The sequence below is a fragment of the Pieris napi genome, chromosome 1 (assembly GCF_905475465.1).
Source record: "Pieris napi chromosome 1, ilPieNapi1.2, whole genome shotgun sequence".
Classification (NCBI taxonomy): Eukaryota; Metazoa; Arthropoda; class Insecta; order Lepidoptera; family Pieridae; genus Pieris; species Pieris napi.
In genome coordinates, this window is record NC_062234.1 from 8,286,751 (window position 1) to 8,311,860 (window position 25,110).

The 25,110-nt window shown below is 32.5% G+C and overlaps 2 protein-coding genes across 3 annotated transcripts in view; one reads left to right on the forward strand and one right to left on the reverse strand.

The window, feature by feature from the left end:
* The first annotated feature begins 428 nt into the window (after positions 1-428).
* LOC125053527 (regulating synaptic membrane exocytosis protein 1-like) lies at positions 429-16,231 on the forward strand. 2 transcript variants are annotated; one of them, XM_047654909.1, is made up of 5 exons: positions 429-665; positions 12,683-12,839; positions 13,006-13,817; positions 14,100-14,244; positions 15,280-16,231. In XM_047654909.1, the coding sequence occupies exons 2-5, from the start codon at positions 12,686-12,688 to the stop codon at positions 15,408-15,410; spliced, it is 1,242 nt and encodes a 413-aa protein (XP_047510865.1). In that variant the 5' UTR covers positions 429-665; positions 12,683-12,685; the 3' UTR covers positions 15,411-16,231. The 2 variants fall into 2 exon arrangements, with proteins under 2 accessions (XP_047510865.1, XP_047510872.1); XM_047654916.1 differs by having other exon boundaries at positions 429-614.
* A 1,591-nt stretch (positions 16,232-17,822) lies between these two features.
* Positions 17,823-25,110, reverse strand: part of LOC125062644 — a 29,906-nt gene continuing 22,618 nt past the window's right edge. Inside the window, exons 4-8 of the mRNA XM_047668731.1 lie at positions 20,126-22,434; positions 19,705-19,830; positions 19,504-19,579; positions 19,055-19,225; positions 17,823-18,898 (exon numbers count right to left, since the gene is read on the reverse strand). Of these exons, the coding sequence (XP_047524687.1) occupies positions 18,729-18,898; positions 19,055-19,225; positions 19,504-19,579; positions 19,705-19,830; positions 20,126-22,434 (2,852 nt within the window). The 3' untranslated portion in view covers positions 17,823-18,728. The remainder of the gene's footprint in view (positions 18,899-19,054; positions 19,226-19,503; positions 19,580-19,704; positions 19,831-20,125; positions 22,435-25,110) is intronic.

The window sequence follows — 25,110 nt, forward strand, 5'->3', positions numbered from 1 at the left end:
TATCCCAGCTTCTATAAATTCCAGGCGACAGGTATATTGCGAATTGCCCAACTTTATATTTAACCACGACTTAAATAACTCGTGAAAAGTATTTACTAAATAATACTTTAAATGTAGGACAATAAATTATTTTCTATAAGTGTTAATTGTATAACGGGGGTGTCGAACCCTTCTAATAGAAAGACGAACGACTTTCTTTATTACCAATAAACATATTAGAACTGCTAATTTACATTCATTTAATTTATTTTCTATTGTACCACTATAGTCTTAAACTACTTATAAACCATCAGCACACATTTTCTAGCTCTATAATAGACAACAGTATAGAAATAAATACAATAATTACTGTTTGACTAGACCTTTATTCGTAATCCACAGATAAACTCAACGTCAGACAGCGCGGGCTTATTGTAGTTTGAGGTTACGACTGAAGTTTCATGTTTGATGTTAGTGTTATTTCAACGGTCGTGTATAACGAACGTGTTGACGTCACGGCCGTTATATTTTAATTTTATATTATTTCGTTACTGAGATCAATTTTAAGTGCAACAGTGAATTTATACAACAAATTTTAAATGAATTATGAGTGTATTTAAACCTTTTTAAATGTGGTCAGTACGTTAAAACCTTTTAATTGTCTTTGGACTTAATATTTTTAGTGGGTAAGTTTGAATCATTTTAATGAAATTTTTCGAATTAGAAAATTAGTGCCAGGAAATATTTGAGTATTTCAAAATATATTTACAAATTTTCGTTAACACTAGTAATATTTTGAAATTATAAATATTGAGTTTTATTTTACGCAACTCAATTTTTTTTCACGCAGATCGTGAATATAGAGCACTTAAATACGTCTTACTTCACCAAGCTATTTACATGTTACATATATATAGCTTTGTCTGCTTTTACATATAAATAAAAATTGTATACATTTATAGTGTAACTCAATGATAAATGATTCATTTCTAAGGTTATATATTCCATCATCAAATCATTAACTTTAATTAATTATTAAATATGGGTTTTTTTAAAGAAATATCAAAACATATTCTGCATATTTTGACGCTTAACGAAAAAGTAATTTCCTGTATTAAATCAGCTGGAATACTGATAAGTAAATGTTTTAAAAAACCTCGTTTGAACGTTCAACAAGCGCTAGGGCCCAGTCCCCTTGCAATCTGCCCTAACTACACTCCGCTACACAATTATCAAATTTATGTAATAAAACTCCTAAATCTATGACTTGAAGGATCAAATTTCCACGAATGTCTCGATCGAAGTATCGTAGGACCACCATCGCAGTGCATTGAAGTTACACCCTCGTTTTATTGCCTATACGGTATGCATATTGTGGATAGCGCCTTACCAATCCATTAGAAGATTAATCCAACGTATTGTTATTAATTCATTGTTGTGTAAATTAAGCATGTTATAAAACCACTTTTTATAACGCTATCTGTCGCTCTATTGAGATTTATTTCAGTTTTATAATGAACAGCTGTGCGAGTAGTGTTGGGACAGCTGTTATGTAAGAACTAGTAATTGTAAAGTAATGAAACATTCTAAGAATCAAATAAGGGAATTAAATCCTATAAACTGACAATGGTATAAATAACTTTTTAGTTACTTTTTTAAATTCTATTTGGTTTTTATAGAGGTTGTAATTTACTCCAATCAAAACAAGAATTTTATATACAATTTTTAGCAGAAGCAGAAATGGAAGTTTAAGGTCATTAGCGCGGATCCAAACACGATTTTCCTTTTATAGGAAACGAGTGTGGGATACGAATTAATAAACGGTCTCCATTACTCCGTCAGACATTTTATATATTAAAGCTGATTATTTTTATATTACAAGGACTTGGCCTAAACTGGTAATCGATAGTTATTGATTTTTATATCATACATTTATTATGTTCTCTGTAATTCAAATGTTATTTAGGAGTTTACTATTACTTTTTCATTATAATACTGTGGGGTTCAATAAAGGTGAACAATTTTTTTACTGATAGTGCATCTTTAAAATCACAAATTTTTAAATTAAATTACCTCGCTTGAACCAAGTTAAAGCGAGTCCTTTAAATATAACTACTATTGACTTATTCTTTAACAAACAAGTTTTAAATTATCCTCGTAATTTTTCAAGAATGCTAACAATATGATTAAACGACTTGGCAACATGTAAAACAATTACTAACAATAAAATCATGTTAAATGCAAAGCCTAAGAAATGCAAGTTTCATTTAAGAAACTCTCTATTAGTCTTGAAATGTTATTAAGTAGCACTTTTAAGTATTTAGTCGTATATAACACATTAAAGCCGTGTATATCTTTGTATAGTTATATTCTCCTTGATCTATAACAAATGCCAATTCTACTTTTGGCAGGATACCTTTCACCTTTAACAAGTCACGACAATTATTCGAAAACATAGTTCATAGCTATTGGTAAAATTTTGATTAAAATAATGTTGATAATCGGATGATTCCAGAAGGGATTCCCTAATGTCCCCCTCCAAAAATTGTCACTAAGGTTATATTCCTTAAGACCACGTTGAATTATAACGTCCAACTAAGCTTCATATCTCGATCAAAATAAACTTTAAAAGGCTTAGCTAAGTCGTAACAAAACACGATAAACGAATCATGACATGCTTGTCGCTATAGTTATAGGTACGTGTACGTAGGGAGTTCAATTTACAAATTACAATGCTGACGTGTACGAACAATACCATCGTTATGTAACGGTTTAGTATATTACTGCGCACTAGCAGCTATTTATAAACAGAATAGAAAGATAAGTTCAGTTCTATTATCTTTGACTTCAAATATCTGACGACAAAGCATTTTGTATGCTTCATATATTTCAGTTTTTAATTAACAAAGAATATAAAGGATAAAAATATGAAGGATATATTTATTCCATTATTTCCATAAATAATATAGTTGAGCCCGAAGTACGTTTTAAGTTTCTGAGGTGAAAGGAAGTAACTTAACCTAGCAACCCTAGTAGGAAATTATTATGGCGTAGCAAAGATATTAGGTTCGGTAGTAATTAAGTATTTGACTAAGAGAGAAAAATAATAATTTCTATCCTAAAATAAACTATATTAACACATAGATAACTATTGACAATGTTGGCCTTGTGGTTTCTGCGTGCGACTCTTATCCCTGAGGTCATAGGTTCGATCACTGGACTTTCTATGTGGGCATTCAACAATTCCTCGTACGGTAAAAATCATTCTGAGGAAACTAGTATACCTTAGACCCAAAACGGTCGACGGAATGTGTAAGGCACAAGAGACTTATCACCTACGTGCCTATTAGAAAAGAGAAATGATCTTGAAAAAGGTGACCAGTCCTAAGAAGCTTGTACCGCCACTGGATTTTTTAAATATCTTATAGATAAAATATGATCTTTTAAATATTCGTTCCGTCACTTATTTTGAATAGTCTTTGCTCCTAATTATATATTTGTGACAGGTTCTTAAGGATATTGATTAGCGAATTTTAACTTTTGCGTCACATTCATTGAGTAATTAAGTGTTTATTCGTTATTAGATCTTTATTTAATTAATAGTATTGTTATTTTGTATTTCTGAGACGTAATAAAGGATAAACAATATTTTCCTGCTGATATTAATTATGCGTCACGAAAATGTTGAATGAGTTAATACATTACGTTTAATTACTCATTTACACCGTTACTACCTTCACTAAACCTCATTTTCAGAGAGGATCAAATAAGTTCTAATACAATAAGTTTTTACACTACGTCTCTACTCTAAATCATACCCTTACACACTATTGTCTTGGTTAAAAGTGCAACTCTCAACCCAAAGTCCCTCCGTTTGAATTCAGGCTATGCACCAATGGATATATCCTTTTGTGTGTGCCAGTTAGCTCATTACATAGAAGAAAAACTTCGCCAGGAAACTGTCATAGACGCAAAAATCTATGAGGTGTGAACAGGCACAGAAGCTACATATCTATACTTTACAAAACATTATTAATGAAACAAAATCAGTAAGGTATGTAGTTCATGCCCTATTAGGGTATGGGAGTTGTACTAGAACATAAAACTCACTATAGTAATTTATATTCACTCAAACTTGAAAGTGCTTAAGATCCTCAATAAATATTTATAGGAAAAAAAATTACGATCTTGTAGATACTCTGTTTAACCAATTAACATGAAATCAATTCGAAACGTTATACTATCAACCTAGATTTTATGTCACGATTTAGCTTGCAATAAAAACAAGGCTATGTTAAAAATATTAATTTTCCTTTTTTCTTCTGTCCTCAATTACATATTATTGTATATATTTATAAGGGAGTTAAACTGAAATGTGTTGCAAACATATTTATTTTTAAGAAACAATATTTAGAGTTTGCTATTTCAGTTGTACTTTTATCCTATTTCTTTTATAATCAATTAAAAATGACACATACATAGACAAACAAAACTAGTGTATTTTCCACAGACTAACAAGCAATACTAGTGAACATTTATAAAAACAAAATAGACAATGAATAATCTAATTTAAGAAATATAATTATTTCTTTACATATTTACGCGATTATTAATATATTCAAAAATATTTTTCAGGCACTGCGGATTTCCTTACTTTAAAAATCTTGAATAAATATGTCATTGTATCTTGAAACATTAAACGGGGTTAATGATTACTAGCATTAACCCCGTTTAAGCAGGTTTTAATACGGAGGTTTTTTTTTCAAGCTTTACTGGCTTTAGGTAAGCAATATATTCAAAAATTATCTGCTGTTTTCAATTAATAGAATTTTCAAACTCCAAGACACTGCAATCATTTTATCAAATTTTATCATTAAACTTAGCAGTTATTTATTGTAAATTTATATTACACGGTACTATAACTGTTTAATAAGAAAATAACGGCCATCACTTGCCATCAATCACAAATCCAGCGCACGCAGTTTTCACTTCAGAAATACAAAGACGAAACTGAATAACAAAGAGTGGGAAGCAATTTCCCAGATTTCTTTCTATCTTAGATCTAGGTCATTCATTATGGGAAGACTAGAGCTGATTGAACACTATTGTAAAGAACGTTGTACCGTGGTAATAAACCGTATGGCCTACTAAACATTACTTGCGATAAGTTTATCTAAGACCGGTTTTTTAAATACACATATTTCGCTTCTTATCGCCATTAAAAGAAACAATTGTTCTTGGTTTGTAGAATATTAAAACGATTAAAATACGATAACCCTAAAGACAGTTATCTAATTCACGAAATGGTAAACCTTGGCTTGTAGATAAATAGCTTCTTACAACAAAATGATATAATAGACAAAGAAATACTCAACACTATAAAAGCCTATATCCTGTCATCCCAGCGTAAACAAAATAATCGGCAAAACGATGACTAAAAATAGTACCATGTTTGATGCCATAATAAAGACGTTTTGTCCATCATTTATATTAAGACCTAATTTATAAGGCCAATACAAAAACTTGAGTGAAAACACAGACTGATTATAAAACGTGTGAAGACCGTTCGTATAGGACAATTACACCGGTATCAAACATGGTAACAACATTAATTCACGTTTTTGTGAAAGGATAGCACTGTATTTTTTATTACAAGCTATCGAGTAACGTTACTGTCTTCAAAAGTATAGTTATAGTTCGAGTAAAATGAGAAAAACAGATATTATTTATTTATCCCTATTACTTTTGTCAACAACAACAGAATAAAGTAGTATTATAACGAAACTCACAACATACAAACTTGGACTCTTGAATATAGCGCATGACTTCCACATACTGTGTAAAGCCCCGAATAAATGACAGATTAAAGTTAATGAAGGAATTATGAAGTGAGTAGTTGGTCCAAGGTCTCAGTGAGGTAACAATACAAATACGAGTAACATTCCCAAGGGCCCAGTACCACTATTGCTGTCACTATGCATAAATCTCAGTTACATTAATAAACGTGGGCGCAGCAAAACACGAACTCATACGATATTATGACAAATACCTAAGTTATACTTTTGTTTTGAAAACAATACACCCGGTTCTGGAAGCTTCTATGTTCCATAATATAGTTTATTCGATAATTCAGACTCGTGATTGATTTATAAATTTGTATTGAAGTCATGATTTTGTTGATGAATGATTTTCGAATGTGCTGATCAATGAAAATCAAGATTAATTTTGAGATAGATATTAATGTAAAATATTATTTTGAAATGTAAAAATTAAAAAATACAACGGCTGTTGTTTCAATTATGGACTTTGCGAAGTTTTGAAACTTACAAAGTTTGAGTATTACTCATGCCCTTACGTTAGTTATAATTGAAACACTAACGAAGGAAACACGAGCACTTAAATAATTTCACACGTTTCAATGCAGAGGCAATGAACTTTTATACCGGAATCTTTAATTTGCATTCAATTCAGAATATAGAAAGAAAATAAATTTTTGTTTTGTAAAAATGTATGAAATAATATATTAAAACGTTAATATTATCAAAAGTCTTCCAATAGTAATGGAGCAAACTAGTCTATTGCAATGACTGTGAGCCTCGGTTGATCAACACTTTAATCGTGGCAGGTATAATTATTTCGGGAATTAAAAATAAAATACAATATAACTACATAATATTCATTAAAAACATACAAGTATAGGAATGTTTAAGAAAGTAACAATATATTTTAGCAAGTTCACAGAATCGTGTTAATATCGTGGGTGGGTGTGATGAAATCATTATGTAGGTGTTTATTTAAAAATCCAAGTCAAAAATCACATTTGTGAAAATAAATATCGGTAACCCTAGGTTAGATGAGGCAGATCCAAATTTCATTTTATACAACTATCTTAAACGCATCTAGTACAAGGATATTTAACATAAAAACTAAGACTCATAAATAAAAGCATAGATGTATTTGTATACTATTTGTTATGGCCAGCGGTTTACCGGATAACCTTAATTACTTATAGGAGAATAAGAAGAATCAATAATAGGAATAAGAATGAATAACTAGTCATTTCAAATTTAGAATACGGTCACAGACTTGCAATCGACTTTGCAAATGTACGTCTGTTGCATAGACCATAAACAAACCGGAAGAGCAGTGACCAGCATCATCCGAATTCGGCACACAACGGGACGCGACGGCAAATTAACTTCACTTTCCCACCTGACCGCTAACTGGACTCTTCTTTAAACGATCGTAATTCATTTTGCATATTTATTTGGATATTTTTTAGATTAACAGTGTTTTTGTGCCAATTTAATTATCACTAAGCAATGTTACAGCACACAACAACAATTTTAACAAAAGTTAAAACTTTTATTATATAACCTAATAACACGATCAGATCAATAAAACATATTATACAAGTGGTAGCAATCAAAATAACGGTACAAGTTTAAAACATCTTCTAAACCTTTTCTGACCTAGCTTTATATAACTTTAAACCTTATCCAAGATTCTACCAACATACATCAGTCTCATAATGTATTACGAAAGATTACCGTTTGAAAAGGTTAGAACGTTGTAATGAAGCCGCGCTCTTATAACCTACAGGTAATTTGTCTGAACTTTATAATTTGGTCGTACCTTGATATTATATTATAGCCTTTCTTATGGCTACTCAGCACAAACACAATTTTTTCTAAAGAAAATAAAAAAAAGGATATAATTTTTCCACATTCTAATGATACTTCGCCTCGCAATGTTACGATTTACATTGGTAAAAGAGTTTTTGTAAATCGGAGCCATAATTGTTTATAGTTTATACGAGTATATTGGAAACAAAAGTCTTATTTCTTTATATGGTTGTGGATTGTTTTCATTTATTAATAATTTTGTATGGTGTAATTTCACGATCCTGTCAGCGCTCGTGGCTTATGGGTATCCTTGTAACTCGGCTTGTACTTTGGTGAACCTATAATTTATCATCTGTCCCCCTTTGTTATTGGACCCCAGAGAGGACTATCAGTAACAGAGATCACCCCGGATATATTATTGCCCTATGGCGACTGGAATTTAATTATGTCTGGATAAATAAATTGCCATAACATTTTTTATATTTAGACTACAGTATAGATAGATACTTTAATATTTATTGAAAGTCTTGGAGGGTTGGCGATCATCATGACTACTTTGAATTTGGATGCCACAATTCTGAACAATGTCCTTCCAATTACCAATTCTGAGCTTTGGCCGTACCGTTCTCGAAGAATCTTACCATGGCGTCTGCGGCCAAGTTGTCACCTATCTGCCACTGCCTTGTATGATTAGTTGAAGAAGCTAGTATTTTTGGTGTTAGGTAGATAAAACGTGATTAATATGTCCAACAAATCTTGTCTATACTGTTAAAAGTTATCTTAGAAATCCTAGATTTCATCTTTAGGTGTATCCAAAACTATTATATATATATATATATATATATATATATATATATATATGTATAATTAATACCTACACGATGAATTGCTTGTAAATTAGCATAACAACTCTAGTCAATTCAAGTAACTTTTGCCAATTATGGAAAACATGTGAAGCTATGAATATATAAAACAATGGTACAGTATTTTTTATAAGTGTCTTGCGAAGCGTTGTATTATCGTAATTATATCTCTTTTTTTAATAATTGTATGTTTTGCCAGTATGAGTTTCACTAGACACTCTTCTGTTTTATATGCGAACTAACCAGCGAGACACTTTCTTGTCATAAATTGAGAATATTAACAGCATAACATTGAATAGCTATTGAAAGCGTTGTTTAAAGCCTGAAATATTTATAAGAAATATTCGTCTTTATCACTTTCTTGCGCTTTACAAATAAATAACGTGATCAAACATTTATTAACTATTGTTCTTATTTTATGGATTTAACTCTACCTGTAATATTACTAAAAAGAAATACTATTTATCTTCCTTACATAAATCTAATTTTATATTTGTATGAGTGGACGACCGCGGCGACCGGATATCCGCGACTGGTCGGTACATTCGGGTGCACATGTCTGTTCACTATATAGTCGTAAAAGTAGCTATTAAAATGTATGTTATCTATTTTATGCTGTATTAAGTTAAGTATTTAATAACGGTCCTACATTATTGAGGCCACGGATAGATTAGAACTATATTAGCCTAGTTTTTTAATCATTCAAAATTTGGCGTACGAACGCCGCGAAGTCTATTTCATAATAATTACGGCTACAAGGCTTTATGGAGAAAGTCCTGGGTTCGATCCGAAACAATGTATTTTTTGTCGGTTTCAAACTACGTGACATGAAAAGGATATTAAAAAAGGAGTCTGTGTTAGTGCCCCATTCACGATTTATACACATTATTTTATACTATTTATATGAGCACATATCCAAAACTTCGGAATGAATACAATAATTACAGTTAAAAGCTGTACTGCACTGAACTACAATTATATTTTATTATTAACCTTGTGTTTTTCATAGTTATATATTGGTCTAATAGGTTTTACCAATAATTAAGTACTTACAATTCATTGATTCAAGCTCTTCGTCGATCAATATATTAGGGTTTGTGGCTACAAATAGCAACATTCTATTTTTATTATTGGTGTCTAAATAGGCCTGATTTTTATTCATACAATTTGAACCGTTACCAACGCGGCATAGCCTAAACAATTATTACTTTCTTTACACAGTAGGATGGTAATCTCGCTCCATAGGTAATTAGGTAGCTATTTCAACGCTTTCACAGATTCGCTTAGAAATGGTATAAATTCATATTTAAGGGTCAAGTGAGAAATAATAAATTCCCATATGTAATCTAAAAAAATGGTTGCTACTTAACACTTGTTGTTGTTGTTTACTTTAAAGTAACATTCTATCAACATTTTTAAATTCTCTCTCAAGTCTCAAGTTGATATTTTTTTTTTTACCAACTGACTCAATGTAAAGTAATTTTGATAAAGAAGAATCTTTAAATCCATTTCTTTGTTGATAAAGAGTAGTGAGAGAAAGAGCGAACGAACGAAGGGAACGACCTGGGCGCAAAGAATGAATACGCGTTAAAAATTTTAATAAACCTGAACATCGATGTTTTTGCTTTCAACATCGATGATCATCGAGCATCCCTAGCCGTGGGGCTAGGGATGCTCGGTCTAAAGATAGTTGGTTTTCCTCACGATGGATCACTTTACGATGATCTCTTTTTTGAGCTTTTCTGTATATGTATGCTTAGTAGGGGTTCAAATTTTGGAATTTCTCAATTTTAGAAAATCTTGTCAGGACATCTTTTAACTGTTTTTTATGGCCCTTAGTAGGAACGTAAAATGTAAGACGAAACAATGGTCGGTTCCGATAGATTGTAATTGGTCAACACCATCTAGTCTTATAACAAACACCACGAAACGTTTGTACAATCAAACTAGAATTTATTCATATAGGTAACACAAAGTACTGTTATAAAAGTCTGGAAAAAATTAATGCTTATAAATTTACATTTATTTTCGCCCTTCGGACGAGTAGACGCGCGCTAACTCGCTTTAAATGCCGATTTACATTATCTTAGTGTTTAGGAGAGTGCTTTAGTACAACTTGAAAGGCAAGTTCTTTAGCGTAGCGTTTACATGTTTCAACTAAAGTACTATCCTAAAGCACTCTCCTAAACACTAAGATAATGTAAATCGGCCTTTACACAACCAACTAGGAGCTACGGCCTCGCCATGGACCACTAATGTAGATGGATAGGCCCTACACACGCCATGTTAATTGGACACACACAGCACTGGTCATCTGTAACTGCTAATAGCAATCATCGTTGCGAGTCCGACTTCAATGTTGCGATCCTAAAGTTGAGACCTCAGCAACACGAATATCGAAAGTCGACACACACAGCACTGGTCATCTGTAACTGCTAATAGCAATCATCGTTGCGAGTCCGACTTCAATGTTGCGATCCTAAAGTTGAGACATCAGCAACACGAATATAATGAGAACTAAATAACGTCGGGATTGCTGTCGTATACTTAGATAACATTTGCGGACAATTTCCTTACTATAAAAAGTTTTCTCGAGACCTGATTGAAGCTGCAAAGCAGTCGCGCGTATCTTGCCACTACTAATATTTATAATCCTTTCGAGACACTAGCATAATATAGTACTTAACTGTAGTTTTTAGGTCAATCCCAATAAGGCTGGCATTAAGACTTACCGGACGTAGATATTTACGCGACCTAAACCCACTCTATGTGGGTGTTATATGGTGGTCAGTTTTTATGCAACTTTATTTCTACAGCACACCAAACAAATCTTTATACTTTTAGTCGCAAGACACATTATTGTTTTTACGATAGACGGCTTTTCCAGTTTCAAACGTGTTGTTTTGACACTAAAACGCATTTAAACAAACAAAGCTTTGGTGTTGTCTATGAGATGAACATAACCTCTATTTATACGTTCCTTATATGTTCAAACGGTTATATTTAGCGATGCGTAGCTCCGACTATTAAATCATTAAACTCGGGCAATGCTCACATAATTAATGCGTAAGAGAAATGGCCTTATATGATGTTATAAGTTTGTATAATTGTCGGTGAGTATATTAGCCACTATTGTTAGATACGCAGTAGTTGTTTTTAGGAATTAATATATTAAAACTACATGCGTTCCTCCGGATCTAGTTATGTTTAACAAACAAACAAACAAAGTAAAACAGTACAATTAAAATAATTAAATAATAAGAAGGGAAACGAGGCTTTTGAGCGATCTGTTCCAGGCAACCACTGTAAATTACGTAAATATATTGAAACTTACCAATTTAGTGACAACAATTGTTGATATAGTCTGTTCGGAAAGAGAACCGTCGTGAGATTTGAGGTCGCAGCAGTGGTTAATTACTTTTTTGTATGCACAGTTACGCCATTATAGTTCTATAGCTATCATATTGATACTTTATATGAAAACAATAAAAGTGTATATTTTGGTGAATAAATGAAAGGACGCGTAGCAAATTAGTATTGTATTAGTTCTACGCCACGCCAATTCTCTGTCCGCATAGACTCAAGCATACTTTAAAATATAATAAAACATTATTGTTTATATGTTTACCTCATTGAACTCTTTAATTTACATTTACCTAATGTTTCCATTAATTAATCTCGTGGGATTTATATATACATGTACTTCATGATATAAGCCTTGTAACAGTTATTATAACAACCCACGTCAGTGATTATTTACGATACCTTCAAAGAATTAATAATAAACCTTAGGATTAAATTTTATATTAAGTAATAATAAGTCTCTCTTATGAGCTTCATGTTCGAAGTCACCATCGAAATTTATTGGGATTTAATCAAAAATAATATAGAGCAATGTTGGCCTAATAGCATCAACGTGCGACTCTCATCCCTGGGGTCGTAGGTTCTATACTCGGCCGTGTACCCATGAACTTTCTGTCTATGTGCGAATTTAACACTCGCTCGTATGGGGAATGAAAACATCGTGAGGAAACCGGCATGTCTAAGACCTAAAAAGTCGACGTTGTGTCGGGCACAGCAGTTTGATCACCTACTTGCCTATTAGAAATGATCACGGAACAGATACAGATTTCTGAGGCCCAGACCTAAGAGGTGGTAGGGTTATTGGTATATATATAAAATATTGGTTCTAAATTGTCATAAATGGCTTTTCAGAAAATGGGCGCACCAGCTTGGGGTACTCGCGGAGGCGGTGATAGGCCTCGCCTGCTGCGTATGACCCCACTAAGACATAGCTTCGCAGCACCCGCTACGCCGCCTGCGCAACCACCTCGTACTCACGACTATGCGTCTGATGCTGATACCAAAAAAGGTATAGTTCAAGGTTCTAGTAAGGCGGAAGTTTGAAACAAAATATCTGTCTGCCAGTTTAATAATAATATCTACGATCTATGTACCTATGTACCTATATTTAACTATTGTAATTTTTATATAAAATTCGGGCCTTTTGATAATTTAAGTACTTTCAAATGTTTCAGAAGAAAGCTGGAATGCTAATTTATCACAGCGATGGCGGAAGCTAAGACGAAGATGCTCACGGCTGCGACCTGGTTCAGGAACCCGTGAACCCAGCCCCGTTCGTCGTTCCCCATCGCCACCCTGTCCTCCACCACACTGTTCGCCTGCTCCAGCATCAAAACTTTCCTTCAGGCATCGAGGCAAAGTTTACACTACAGCTTCTCTTCGCGTCACTAGTGGAGCACCAGATATTCTCAGAGCACTTGGAAAATTAGGCGGAGGGTTGAGAAGAAGGGCTCTATCAGCACACGATGTCTTAACACCGCCACAACAACAACCTTCAACTTTCTATGTTCCTAGTCCTACAGCTATTCGAAATCCCCCTTCACCATCACCAACCAGACAAACCTCTAGCGTTCGAAGACGATGCAGCTCTCCCAATATATATAGAACAAAGAATGGCAGAGACCGAGCTCCTATAAATCAAGAAGATGAAAGCAGAGATGTGGTAGACTATTCATATGGTTTAGAACGTAGAAATAATAGTAGAAATGGGCGAAGTAGACCGTACAGTGAAAACGTTGAGATACCTATTTATAAAAATGGATACGACCGATTGGCTAGTGATACTGAAAGGTTATGGGAAGAACCGTACAGATTGCCCAGAGTGCAAATGCGACAGGATCCAATCCAGCAATTAAGGAATGGTGTTTCCGAGTTGCGTGTCAGTTCAACGCCTCGGTCTGCAAAACCTCCTGTGGCGTCACCTACCTCTCAGAAAACCTCTAAACGACCCCCAATTCCTGAACCTCGAGACACACACACTTTTGAGGTATTTATTTGTTTTTCAATTGATATTACAAGTAATCTTTGTTAAATATACCATACGTATTCATTAATAGACCAACAAAACAACATCGGTGTAAATTAGTAATTTAGTCGTATAGTAAAATTAGTTTAATTTCTTATCATTCAGTTTCCCTAATTATAATAATTTAAAATAAGATAAACTCCCATCTTAAATTACCTGTCAGAAGTATCCTTCTATAAGACTGAGTGTAGATTAATTATTTACAGTAAATCAACATAAAAGGATATTATTGTACATTTCCAGGTGCGTTTCACAAAGTCTGCTGGTGGCAAGGGGCTTGGTTTTAGTATCGTGGGAGGAAAGGATTCACCTCGAGGAGACATGGGCATTTTTGTGAAAACAATATTCAACAACGGCCAAGCCGCGGAGTCCGGTTTACTTCGAGAAGGTAACGAAATTTCACTTAAAATTATTCATATCCGAAAGTGTCAAACCAGTTGTCAGAACTGGATTCTACAATTTTCACACTCGAAATTTTACACAAGAAAATTATTTTGTATTGATCACTTATTAAGGGCCATCTCGCTAAATAAATCTTGTAGCTTATGTTTATTGAGAATTTATATTCATATATTTCAATAAAGGGTAAAGAGTAATTTAGATGATATATGCCTCGTATACGTGCAGACAAAGAGTTCATAGTCTCCTTACATAATGCAAAAGCTATTATGGGTTATTGTGTAACGTGCACATTCCTCACTGTCGGTTAATAACAGCTGCATTTCACTGCCCTCTGAATTCACTTTAAACCACCTGCCTACATAATTTTTTAACTTTATATAAAGGAATAATTCGACATTTTGAACTATACGTTACCATATACGGAGTATTACGAAGTTGTTCATGTCGTGGCTATTATGAAATTAGTTGTTGATTGTTAATACACTATTTAAAAATACGTACATACATATCGTACGTACCTATTTTGTATTACGGTACGGTTTGAGTACGGTAATGGTTGTCGAATATATAGAAATCGAAACCTTATATTTGAAGCTTCAAAATATCAACGACATAAGAGAGACTTATTTTGGTGTTTTTTTACGAGCCATTGATTTCTCAAATAATTACACACACTAGAAATCTTTCACTGAACTAATTAATTATATATCTGCTGTACAAGTGTCTTTGTAATAGTTGAGCAGAGAGGTTTTTAATTAAAATAATAATTTTATCATATAATGTTGATTAATTACTCTCAAAAAAAAGTTTTTGATAATAAACATATCTATAAATGAGTACAAATGTGTAAATAAAAAAATACGATAAGAAAAGAGTAATGGAATCTGTACGTCTGTTGGTATTTTCATCTATAGATTTAGCTTAGTTCTGAACAATTCATTCAATAAATATCCAAAATCTCGATTATCCTACCCCTAACTCTTTCCACTAAGATAAACAATCGACTTTCTCCATATTCCAGGTGACGAAATCCTGTCCGTAAACGGCCGAGGGACTGCTGGTTTGACGCACGGCGAGGCCATACGGTTATTTAAGGATGTCAGAGCAGGCCCGGTCCTCCTTCGCGTAGTAAGAAGAGCTCCGGCCCGCTGACTGCCCTGCGCCTGCTGTGGCGAAGAGCCACTCCAGGCGCCTCACTATGTCCCTGATTATTCTACTATTTAGATGTTATAATGCTATTATTTTTAATACGACACGGTGTTAATTGGACACTTGTTGTGAAGTGATGACGCCGACCATGGACAATTTCACTGCCAGTAGGTGAATGCTATCGCGAATGCGTTCCGGCTTTTTAATAATCATGATTGAATTGAAGCTACATTCAGTCAACTAAAGTTTTGTCTTAGAAAGTAAATAGCTGCAAAGTATTTGAAGTTTTATGAAGAGTGGAGTGTATATTATCAGAATAAAAGTGATTTATTTTTTAAACTCTTTAACCTTTCATTGTAACATCTACAAGTCTGATATAACGCGGCCCAATTCATACAAATAACTCCGATATTTTAATTTAATATAAAGACATCTATTTCCATTATCCATATTTCAGTTTTTAAGTAACTTTACTTTATAAGTAAATGATCTTTTTAAATTAGTGCTATAAATAAATTTTAAATAACTGATGGGTTCGACACATTTATTGCTAATAATAACTGAAAGGCGTACGAGAGTAAATAATTATATATATATAACTTGAATGAACTCATACAATATATAATATTTTAATCGAGTCGATTGTTAAGGTGTAAAATAAATAGTGTATATAAATAAAATACTTACAGATTAAATTATTAGAATAGCGAAACTTATGAAATATTTGTATAAAATAAAAGTACAAAACCTAATATAAAAAATATATGTAAAAGTTTTTATATTGTGTCATTGGTACATACGCATTCTATTTAATTGAATACCTACATATTTATTATATAAAATTATTTAAAATTTAATTTCTTTTGTAATTCAGTCCCTATTTTGTTGTCTGTATGATAAACATGAATAATGATAATTATTTGGGTTAACTCACTAAATAATAACTAAGTTGTTCCATTGATACAGCGTTTGCATTATACAATAAATACCACGAAAGTAAATAGAAAATTCTTATATATTATTATCTAATAAAAATGTATAAAGGGATTCGTTTCCTGACTTAAATGCTTTTGTTTTGCTATTTGAGTCTGTGATAATTATTATAAAGCCAAATTTAAATATTAGGTATAAACTGCTAATTACAATTGTAATTTTAAATAACTAATTCAGATTTGGGGACAGCATTGCTACCGTAGCTGTACCATAAATTTGACAAGTATTAAACGAGTGACCACTGAAGTCACATTTTTATAAAAAAAAAAATTATGAAAACTATTTTTGGTTTCGAAGGTTAAAAATGTACTTGTATACGTATATGCTTGAATTATTTTGTAGCATACAGATAAGGCTTTTACTAAAACAATTATAGTCTGCAGACCAAATTGTAATATATAAGTGAAGCTTTGTACACTTGTGAACAGCGCCTGATTAACTTTTATATATCATATGTATTTTTGATAACATTATGGTATAAAATATATTTTTCCTTTGATGAAATACGGACAAATGTGAAAGTGTTTTTTTTATGTTAAATCTAAACTTTTTTCATGTTATTTTTACTTAAATATTTCAAAATTAAACACGGAATAAAATTTCAATAAAAAAATGGAATGTCAATAATAATAACACATGCACGATTTCACGGCAATGTTTAGTGGGATGACTGAACAAGAAGAATTGGAACGTAAGGATTTACGTTCCGATTCTTCTAAAAGTTATATATTGCCAAGATCATAATACCTATTTGAATTGTTAACTTGTATAAACTATTTATTTTTCAGTACATTACTCGCTCAATACTTCCTAACTAATATCACAATATATCTTCATGTGAGGAGTAACTGACCTCGAGTGTACAAAGTTTTGTCACCTAGTGAGCAAAGATTATAGATATAGCTATTTATTATTACTAAGAAATAATTTATAATAAATGCCTTTATTAAATTGCACAACTAACATATTTTTGCATTTTGTATACCTAATATAAAAATAAGTATCGTAATATATGACAACGAATAAAGAGAAATATATAAAATTAAGTGTTTTACTGGGAACTAAATGATGATAATTGAATAGTATATTAATCTACATATTAAGCTAGTTTATAAAGGTTCTAATATTTTGAATATACTATAGGTATTCTTTCAACAAGTATATGAAAAATGTATTAACTATCCATAAACATTAATGCCGCGCCTACTGAAAAAACATCCTGACTTAAGATGTTGCTTCAATTATTGGCACCACTATAATATTGAATAGGTAGAGTATATAAATATGATATATGAATAGCCAATGACAAAGAAGCGAATGTGTCCTCCAATATAACATTCTGGGCCTACATTTACTTTATTATCCTAAAATTAAGATCTGTGTAGAAATCTTTATCAACCAAAAATGTTAATGAAAACAAAATGATTTTTAAGAAAAATTTATTATAAAAATAGCACTAATTTCAAGGTATAATTTAGGGACTATAAATATTATGCGGTTACACTTTCAGTGTTTTAACGACATTAGTAAAATATACAAGTTAGAAAAATAGGAAATGTAACATCTATTTACATGATTTCATAAAGTATTAGAAAAATAACTAACAAGATAACATTATTATTCAAAGTTAGGAATGGCAAGGCATATGTTAACTGGTATTCAAAAATTAATAAAAAAAGCAAAGTTACTATTGCTAATTAATAATGTAACATTCGTAAACATAAAAAATAATGTGTTCTACATTAATAAGGAGTGAAAAGTTGTTTATAATCAATTAATGCAAATTTTAATATCTGGCAATAGGAATTTTGATTCCAATGGCACGCCCTTAATACAAATACATATCGTATAATTCCTAGATCATACTTACAGCTACTTTACTTCAAGACTAGTATTTTAAATAATAAATAAACGTTTGAATAATTCAATTCAATTACAGTCTTCGGGTTTAACTAGGATACGTTTAAAACGCAATCTGCTTCCACGGAATAGACAATCTTTCACAGACCATAGAGATTAATAAGGTTTCAGCACAAACCAAATTCTACAGAAATTTTCATCTGAACTAATTAACCAGTGGCCAAAATCTAACAACAACAGTATAATTCTTTTAAAAGGTCCGATTGCTATAAGAATAGCAATGCTAAACTTGCATGTTAAAAAAATAAAAATCTTTTATGATATGTTCTTATTTTCTTACCGCAAAATTCAAGCATTCAATATGAGACCACGCCATAGTATAGAGATTTATACCCCTGACTGTGATTGATGCAATATTAAGTTAAGAGCCACTGGACTTAAGAGAGTCCTTGTTTATCTGGATTCCAGCTAGTTATTGGAATTTATGGGGTTTTTCAATACTAAAGCAACTTGTCCAGCAGGAAGAGCTTTTAACGCCGCCCACGCTTGCGTACGTGTGAATCCTTCGAACGATTGTCCTCCCGCCGAGAGAAGTTCAGCACCAACCAATACACGACCGCTTTGAGCTGCAGCGCCACCTGTGATTCAGATATAAAGTAAATAAAAGACAGCATGATTTAATTTCTGGGGGCTACTGTAGACTAATATATGTTGCCTATTGAACAATGTTAATAATAATTTCAATGATAATCTTACTTAGATCAAATCGATTGAAATGCAATAACGATGTTTACCTGCAAATAGTTTCTTAACAGTAAGTGGTTTGTCTCCATTAGGCGAGTCCCTCCCACCATCAAGTCCAAATCCTAAACCAGCGCCACCACCGGCTTTTTCTAAAAGGACAGTAACTACTGATGCATTGGTTTTCTTGTCTTCCTTGACACTGGTTTTGCCTTTCGACTCCGCTGTAAAAAAGTAATACGTTTCCTTTATATTTAATAATATTTAAAAATTTGATGATTGTAATGCTATCAGATTGGGAGAAATTAAAGGCTATTAGCATGGAAGAGTAAAAAAGAACTTCCAACCGGTCTTTCGACCCCATCAATCTGTCTTGCGAAGTAAAGTAGTCTTCTCTTCTATATACCTAAAATGGTTATGCCAAGCGACTTAGCCCGCCATTTTAGAACTCGGACGAAATAAAAAGTAAGCATCTTCTTCAAAAATGAATGTATAAACATACCTTTGTCAGAGCCGCAATTCTTAGAGATTCCGTTTATTTCATTTTCAATTTCGATTATGACCTCAGAGCGTTGCTCCTGTAAATAAACGATAAACCCTCAAAAATCATAAATGGTTACATACAGGTGCATATACTATATATATATAAGAGTAGTTCCAAATTTCACTGAAAAACGTATTTAGTATTAAACTAATATTTTACCTTTAAAATCGACACCGACTGCGCATGTGTAAGGCCTGTCATTGGGCAGCCGTTAATACTTTTAATTTTTGTTCCCTTTTTAATTCCTGCCTTGGCTGCAATACTGTCTGATAAGACACGATGGACCTACAAAAGATATCATATTATCATCAATATTACTTCTTTTTAGCTCAGTTAAGTTGCCATCCACTTTTTAAATACGAAAATGAGGGTATTACTGCAACTATAAAAGAAATTATACGATATATAATTACTGGAAGGTCTCAATCACCCTTCAACCTTTCGTAGTCAGTCAGTATGATCTTTAGAAATCATAGAAGATAAAATGTTTTGAAGTTCAACGTTAGGAGTTTATTATGTAATAATATTTACTTTATTTAAAAAAAATGTGTTAAATTGAATTAAGGTAATAACTACTCACCGTAACATCTTTTGCCTCACAATCTGTACCTCCAGCTAATATAAGACCTACGCCTGCACCATTTTCTTTTATGAGATGAATTATCTGAGTTTCAATTTTACCAATATCTTTACATTCGTGTTGTTGCGTATCATTCTTAGTCAACTGAGGTGATGTAATTTTAAGATTTAATGGTGTTGTAGATTTTACATTGATTCTACTTTTTAAATCTTTCTGACCTTGTATACTAGTATTAATATTTTCTTCATTTTTCACGAATCTATAATTATGATTATTTACTGTTGTCCCTTGATAAACCTTGCTGTTTTCGGAAGTCGTCTTCTTACTTATCCTACTATAATCATCCAGTCCAGCTTTATTAATCTCCGTCATTATTTTGTCTTTAATGACTTGTGGAACTTCATCATTTCTATCAGTTTCAACAGGTACACCATTTTGTTTTGTTTTATTATTTGCTGACAAATTTCGTTTTAATCTAGAGTTCTTAAAATCAGATTTTCTTTGCCGAATAGTTATTTCACTTTCAGAGTCGGAGTCACTTTCAACAACAATTTTGTTCCGTCGCCTGCTGTCGCCTTTATTCGTTATGGCACTCACATTGGATGGGAGCGTAGAAAGGCGTTCAGGCGGTCTAGAAATTGGGCTAGGAGATCTGTCATGAGACTCATGCGAGAATTTAGTTTCAATTACCGGCGAGTTAAGCTTTGCATCTCTTCCACTCCTACATTTTGCAGAAGCGAGGATATTCCTTCTATTTATTGTATCGACATTATAAGTTTTTGAAACTCTTCTCTTGTCTGAGTCTGCCACAGAACTTTCTAAAGAACTACAACTCGCCTGCGATCCGGATGTTGCACCAGATCCAGCTGAAGAACTGAGAGATACATTTGTTTCTGATGATACTGAACGGCAGACCTTCCGTTTAATGTATTCGTCGGCATTTTTATCAATGTGGATTGGTTTTGCTAAAAAGTCGGACTTAACGTAAGTAGCATAGTGTAAAATTTTTGGTGACATGCGAGAGCTGTCAGATTCCACATGGTCTAAGTGCTGCATAGGCGATGAAGCTGAAGATCGATAGCTGGATTGAGTGGAACTCATCGCTGAATCATTATCACTGTCAATCACCTCAGTTGTAGTACAAATTTTAACTTCAACGTTTTTAAAGTTGTGTATATTATTAAAATTATGTTTATCATATTGCTTATATACAAGTGGAGAATTAATGTAATGGGTTCTGGACATCTCTGAAGAAGCCCTTAAGGGCTTGTGCAAACTTTGAACAGCGTTAATTTTATTTATAGTTTCCACTTTTTCAGCAAATTTCCGTTCTGGCGTTGATTCTTTAGATAAGCACGATGTCGGTGTATAGACTTGCAATGACTTCCTTTTAAAAGCAGGCGAATACTTGGGGAGATTATTAGGCAAGAAATTTGTTTTCCATTTACTATTATTGAAAGTTAATGCTCTAACATTGCTGACCTTATTTTCAGTCTTAACTTCTGGTTTTATAGATTTTTGTAGGAATATTTTTGATAAGTTGTCTTTGACTTTTATTTCAGGTAAATCTATAATGGGTGCTTGCATTTCAGGTATAACTAAACCTCGTAACTTCGACATAGATTTTTTCCGTTGTTCTATTAAATACTCTAAGTTTGACTTGTGCGATCCCGAATGTTTGGAACTATTATCTTCACTAATACTGCGCCCATGGAAAACAGGTCTTGTGAATGTGGCCTCTGAAGCTAAAGTATTGGTACTGCCATAGAATAATGGTTTCTGTAATACTTCTTTTTGAATAAATTTTATAGGTTTAGTTTCTATTATTGTATTTTCACCACCACCTAAAACCTCAGGTCGCTCCGTGTGTCTTTTATACGTCCGTGGTGTATCATCAAGGTTATCCTGTGATTTCGTCAGTCGCCTATCTAACGACGATATTTCTGTATAGTTTTTGACACAAGGTGTAACACTTTTTCTTATAGTAGACTGAGATCTAACCGGCAAAGTGCCACATTTGTCTATGCGATCGGAGGATATTGCAAGATCTGATGAAAACATCGCTATTTTATCCTTTACACTGGCTTCGCTTCTCGCATCTTGAGTTCTAGATGTATATGAGAACCGTGGGCGAGTGGTCGGCCAGTTTGAGGGCAAGCGTGGGGGTAATCTAGTGGGTAAATCTGGTATCTTCTCAATCGCATCAGAAGGCGTTTCCACACCATCAGGAGGCTGTCGAGGACACATCGGTAACGGTGCCTCGTCATTTGAAAGGCTTTTGTCTTCAGCATCGCTGCGATTTAGGCGCTCTGAAACATGCATTTTACATAATTAAAAAAAAATATATATAAAAGGTTATTTGTAACATAAGGATATAAAAAAAACATCTTTATGATTAAAATATATTCATAAAATTTAGTTTATGTTCATATTAAAATAAAAAAATATTATAATTTTGAAGGACGGATAAAAATATTGACAAGTTACTCTACCGCTCTTCATGACGACGACGAAGTCTGCCGCATTTACAAAAAATACTAAACAATTGCTGCACTGCTTACAGTAATACTAAATTTTATTTTTTATGTTAGACAGTTTTATTTGATGATTTAAAGCCAAATCATCAATTGTCCTTGGCTTGATATGTTTACGCAAAAGTCAATATCAGAAATGTTGAGAAAACATGATTCACTATCCTATTACAGTTGACCATTGACCAATATCGTGCCTACTGTCTTTGCACTAAGTGATGCGTCATTTATTTACCTAACCATTACAAAATATATAGATGATGCACCTATAAATGATCAAATAATAGACGTAATGACCATCAAATCAACCATCAAATTATACATGCGTTCAAAATCATTGTTTGATGTAAATTACGTTAGCATAGTTAACGATACCTTCCTTTTCTTCCTTAATTGGGTTAAGTTTCAGATGCCGAATATTAACAACAGTGTAGGTCTTCGTATGAAATATTAATATCTTTTTAGTATACATTTATCACACTGACTTGATATAGCAATACTTTAACGCAAACTGAGCGTAGGTTTTGACTATATGGCACACTTTAAACTATTTGCACAACTGTTTTAAATGTTTTACTAATATTAATATAATTACAATAATTTTCGTTTAACTTAATAAAGGCATTGAATTCATTTGCACAGTTGCAATTTCAAAATACTTTCGATTACGCCTTACAAATTATATTCACGTGTAAAGTAGAGAAATTAAATAAATTGAATATAAATAAAATATCAAAAAAATCAATCTAGGAACGGAAACATAAATAAGTTTTATCGAGATGCTTATAAAGCATTTGTTTTGTTGTCGGGTGAATGTTGCTTTTAACCAACTTTCAACAAAGGATGGTCGTACGTTAGCTTTTTACCATAGGAGTATAATTTATAGTCTATAAACTGACTAAAAAAAGATAAATTTTACGATAAATTTTCCATTTTTCAGTTTAAAAGACAGATTTTTTTTTCTATTTAGCATAAAGCATATCAAAATATGTCACGGTAAAATCTTGTTCCCACTTCATATTATTTTAACATTAATTGGTCCATAACATACTCTTTGTAACTTTTTAACTAACAAGCCTAAAACCGGTTAAGTGGTGAATTTTTTTTTGTAATCAGCTAAATGTTTTGAAAAGACTAAAAACTATCTTTTTATTTATATTATTAAAATAAAATAAAAATAAAAATAATATAAACTATGTCTTTATTTATATTTTATTTAAATAATATAAATAAAAAGATAGTTTTTAGTTTTCTAGAGTATCATTATTATCATTAAGAGTTACGACATAGAAGGAAGAATTCCGATTGTACAATTTAGAATAATATTGAAAGATAGCGTACAAAGCCTTCCCCAAAACTTTTGTTTTATTGTTCTCTTTAGCAAGGCAGTTCTACTTGTAAGCTATATGTACAAAGAAATCTGGATTTTAGAGAAGGTCAGTGTCAGCCAAATCTTTAAAATTTTTTGGTATCCACCAATACAGAGAATTGGATCACCATGATATACTTAGATATTTCTTTTATCTGTTACTAATCGTATTCTCTTTAAGCCAGAAATTAATTAATTGTAATAAAATTGTAAATTATTGAATATGATTACTTTTCTTATATTCTATATTATTATGTACCATTTTTGCTAATTTATTACGTAATTGGCTTAGATTTAATTCATTAATAAATACTAAATTTATTTTAGATACAATTTTTAAAAAAAAATGTTAATATTTATACGAAAACCGATTTCGAATAAAGTACCCTACAAATAATTATTCTTTAATCTCTAACTAGTTATGAATTATTTCTATAATGAGTTGATACATTTCCAATAAGTATTTTGCTTGAATCTTTAAAGATATACCAACCAAGTAAAGACATGGAGCGCCTCGGAAGCCTCCTTGTGTCCAACATTGTGTAACTTTAATGTCCTGAATTAAAATCAAATTACATCAATTCATAACACTGCACTTTCGTTTATAAAACCAGTTTTCTGTTCACGTTCATTCACAAACTTACTTTCATCGCTTTGGGAAAAAAAATCCGAAAACAATGTGTGAAAAACAAAGGATCGAAAAGCGAGACTCAGCCGAGGAAGATCGAATATGGAATGCGGAACACTTCCATTTCAGTCCGAAATAACAGTTATTTAACATAGGGCTGCGTGTGCGCTTGCGGCTTGCGCGTATGAAGGCTAAATCGGCGTACGCGGTACCGCCGCGGCGGAACGCGATGCACTAAGTCGCCAGTTTGCCACGGACTTGCAGAATTTTGCAGCGTCGCCGCCCTTGACGGGGGCGTTGCTCCGAACCAGGGACGGACACGTCTCCCCGCACCCTCCGCAACACTAGTCACCACTTACAGGACCTCACTGCTAACTCTCCATAGTCTAATCCACTTCACCCATAATACAAACTCTACTGTAGCAATAACCGAAGAATCCGGAAAAAAAATTCAACT

Bases quoted from the DNA above. Each gene is read 5' to 3' on its own strand.
- LOC125053527 (XM_047654909.1), top strand. From the start codon at position 12,686: ATGGGCGCACCAGCTTGGGGTACTCGCGGAGGCGGTGATAGGCCTCGC. The intron at 13,818-14,099 runs GTATTTATTTGT...GTACATTTCCAG, and splicing joins GAGACACACACACTTTTGAG to GTGCGTTTCACAAAGTCTGC. The intron at 14,245-15,279 runs GTAACGAAATTT...TCCATATTCCAG, and splicing joins GTCCGGTTTACTTCGAGAAG to GTGACGAAATCCTGTCCGTA.